General features: G+C 59.8%; 1 protein-coding gene across 1 annotated transcript in view; it reads left to right on the forward strand.

Moving 5' to 3' along the window:
- Nucleotides 1–3,409, forward strand: part of C3 (complement C3) — a 37,655-nt gene that overhangs the window by 5,610 nt on the left and 28,636 nt on the right. Inside the window, exons 8-13 of the mRNA XM_032252485.1 lie at nt 364–466; nt 558–684; nt 1,185–1,300; nt 1,402–1,551; nt 2,598–2,807; nt 2,968–3,254. Of these exons, the coding sequence (XP_032108376.1) occupies nt 364–466; nt 558–684; nt 1,185–1,300; nt 1,402–1,551; nt 2,598–2,807; nt 2,968–3,254 (993 nt within the window). The remainder of the gene's footprint in view (nt 1–363; nt 467–557; nt 685–1,184; nt 1,301–1,401; nt 1,552–2,597; nt 2,808–2,967; nt 3,255–3,409) is intronic.

Raw genomic sequence — 3,409 nt, forward strand, 5'->3', positions numbered from 1 at the left:
GGGGGGGGCCAGGCGGGAGGCTGGGGTTGGAACTAGGCGGGGGCTGGGGGTGGGACCAGGTGGGAGACTGGGGTTGGAACTAGGCGGGGGCTGGGGGTGGGACCAGGTGGGAGACTGGGGTTGGAACCAGGTGGGGGGCTGGGGGTGGGACCAGGTGAGGGGCTGGGGTGGGGCCAGGTGGGAGACTGGGGTTGGAACCAGGTGGGGGGATGGGGGTGGGCCCAGGTGGGGGGCTGGTGGTGGGGCCAGGTGAGGGGCCAGCAGTAGGCCGGGGCCCCAGTCTTCAGCACAGGCAGGAGAAGCTGGGGGAGATCCCGTTCTCCAGGAGGGGCCAAGCTGAAGCCCACTTGGTCTGCCCTGTAGGTTCCTCTATGGGAAGAAAGTGCAGGGAACTGCCTTTGTCATCTTCGGGGTCCAGGACAGCGAGCAGAGGATTTCCCTGCCTGAATCCCTCAGGCGCATTCCGGTACCATCTACAGAGGCTGCTAGGTCCCTCCCCCGAGTCCCCACCTCCTCTGAGTCCCCTCCCCTCTCTAAGCTCTCTTCTTCCCTCCCAGATTGAGGATGGCTCAGGGGATGCCTTGCTGGAACGGCAGGTACTGCTGGATGGGGTGCAGAACGCCCGAGCCGAGGACCTGGTGGGGAAGTCTTTGTACGTGTCCGTCACTGTCATCCTGCACTCAGGTGAGGCCTGGTCTGAAGGCCAAACTAAGGACCACCAAATGGGCCAGTCTGAGAGGGGAGGCCCGGTTGGAAGAGAAAGCCTAGTTTAAGGAGGGAGGCTCAGAGTGAAAGTGGGGTCCAGTCTGAAAGGGGAGGCCGAACATGAAGGCTGTGTCCAGTCTGATGAGGGAGGCAGGGGCAGAATAAAGATTGGTCCAGTCTGACGGGGGAGGCAGGGCCAGTATAAAGGTGGGGTCTGAGCTGATGGGGAGGCCCGGTATGAAGTCTGTGTCCAGTCTGATGAGAAAGACAGGGCCAGTATAAAGGTGGGTCCAGTCTGATAGAAGAGGCAGGGCCAGCATAAAGTTGGGGCCCAATCTGATGAGGAGCACAGGATCAGTATGAAAGTGGACTCCACTCTAAGGGAAGAGGCTTAGTCTGAAGGTGGGGTCCAGTCTGAGGGAGGAGGCCTAGTTCTGAGGGGTGGCCCAGGAGCCTACACTCACAGCTGGTCCTCTCAGGCAGTGACATGGTGCAGGCAGAACGCAGTGGGATCCCCATCGTGACCTCCCCCTACCAGATCCACTTCACCAAGACACCCAAGTACTTCAAACCAGGAATGCCCTTTGACCTCATGGTGAGACCCAGGGCAGGAAGGGGTCCCACTCCTCCCTTCTGGTACACCAACCACACCCCTGAGCCTGCCTGAATCTCCCCTGCCTGCACCCCACATCATAGGTGTTCGTGACAAACCCCGATGGCTCTCCAGCCTACCGAATCCCCGTGGCAGTCCAGGGAGAGGAAAACGTGCAGTCTCTAACCCAGGCAGACGGTGTGGCGAAACTCAGCATCAACACACACCCCAGCCAGAAGCCCCTCAGCATCACGGTGCGTCTGGGCTCAGCCTCAGAACCCCACCACTGGGAAGACAGCGTGGGGGTCCTGGCGTTTGCACAGTGGGGTCCTGGCATTTGCACAGGGGGGTCCTGGCATTTGCATAGAGACATTCTCATCTGCATAGAGGGGCACACAGTTGGAGGAAACAGGGCTCTCCCGCTTACACGCCCTGCGCCTTCCGCTGACACGGAGAGACACCCCATCCGTGCACAGTCTTTCCACTCCCACTGTGGGAGGAGCCTGAATCTCACAGGAGGGCTGTGCAGTGTCGGGGACAGGCCCCTTGTTGTGAGGTGGTCTCCTTTCTCCTGGCTTCTGTGGACGTGGCCCTGTTGCCCCTCACTGGGAGGGAGGCAAGTCTCAAGGCAGCTGCAGAGGTCGCCGATGGCTGCAGCTCCCGGGCTGGGCACCCCGCTTACCCCTTGCTGTGCTCAGAATGCGTATGAATTTCCAGTGGCTGCCATGACAGATGGCCACAGCCTAGTGATCTAAAGCCACACACACTCATGGGTCTACAGTCAGAGGTCAGCAGTCCTGGCTCCGGGACGAAGTTCGTTCCCTTGCTTTTTCCAGCGTCTAGAGGCCACCCTAGAGGCCTGGCTCATGGCCCTTTGTCCGTCTTTAAAGTCAGCATAGTGTCTTCCGGTGTCTCTCTCTCTTTCTCTCCTTTCCCTTCCTCTCCCTTTCTCTCCCCAGTCTTCTTCTTTCTCACTCTCTCTTCTCTCCTTCCTTTCTCCTCCTCATCCTCTTCCTCCTCTTTATCGCCCTCCTCCTCCTCTTCTCCTCCCTCTCCCTCGCTCTCTCCCTCTTTGTCTCTCTGTCCTTCCCTCTCTCCCCTGCCCCCCCTTAGTAAAGACCCTTATGATGACATTAGCTCCACAGGATCCAGCATAATGATTCCACCTCCAGGTCCCTAACTTCCTCTTACCTGCAAAGTGTCCTTTTCACCAAGAAAGGCCACCAGTTCCCAGGTCTCGGGGATTCAGGTGTGGGCATCCTTGGGAGGGACCAGCACGCCTCCCTGTCTCCCCACCCAGGTGCGCACCCAGAAGCAGGGGCTCTCGGAGGCAGAGCAGGCCACCAGGACCATGCAGGCGGAGCCCTACAAAACCATGGGCAATTCCAACAACTACCTGCACCTGTCAGTGTCACGCACGGAGCTCAGGCCGGGGGAGACCCTCAACGTCAACTTCCTCCTGCGGATTGACCGCGCCCAGGAGGCCAAGATCCGCTACTACACCTACCTGGTCCGTGGCCACCTGGAAACCTCTGCCCCTGCCCCCCTCCTCCTCCTCCTCCTCCTTCTTCTCCTCCTCCTCGCTTCTTCTGAAGCCCCAGGACCCCTTTCCCCATCCCAGACCCCTCCCCGCACACCCTCCCGAGCCTGAGGCCAGCCTGTCCCCCCAGATCATGAACAAGGGCAAGCTATTGAAGGTGGGGCGCCAGGCGAGAGAGCCCGGCCAGGACCTGGTGGTGCTGCCGCTGTCCATCACCACCGACTTCATCCCGTCCTTCCGCCTGGTGGCCTACTACACACTGATCGGCGCCAGCGGCCAGAGGGAGGTGGTGGCTGACTCCGTGTGGGTGGACATCAAGGACTCCTGCGTGGGCTCGGTAAGCGCCCGGGTCTGCTCCCTCCCTCTCCCCGCTCTTTCTCCTTTTCTCTCTCCTCTTCTCACCCTTTTTCTCCCTCTGTCTCTCTTTTTATCTCTTTCCCTCTCTCTCTTCCTCCTTCTCCCTCCTTTTTCTCTCTTTCTCTTTCCCTCTCTCCCTCTCTCTCTCCCTCCTTCCTTTCCTCTTTTTTCTCTCTCCCTTTGTCTCTCCTCCTCTCTCTTTCCCTCTTTCTCTC

The sequence above is a fragment of the Sapajus apella genome, unplaced genomic scaffold (assembly GCF_009761245.1).
Source record: "Sapajus apella isolate SASKATOON/1434 unplaced genomic scaffold, GSC_monkey_1.0 scaffold77, whole genome shotgun sequence".
Lineage (NCBI taxonomy): Eukaryota > Metazoa > Chordata > Mammalia > Primates > Cebidae > Sapajus > Sapajus apella.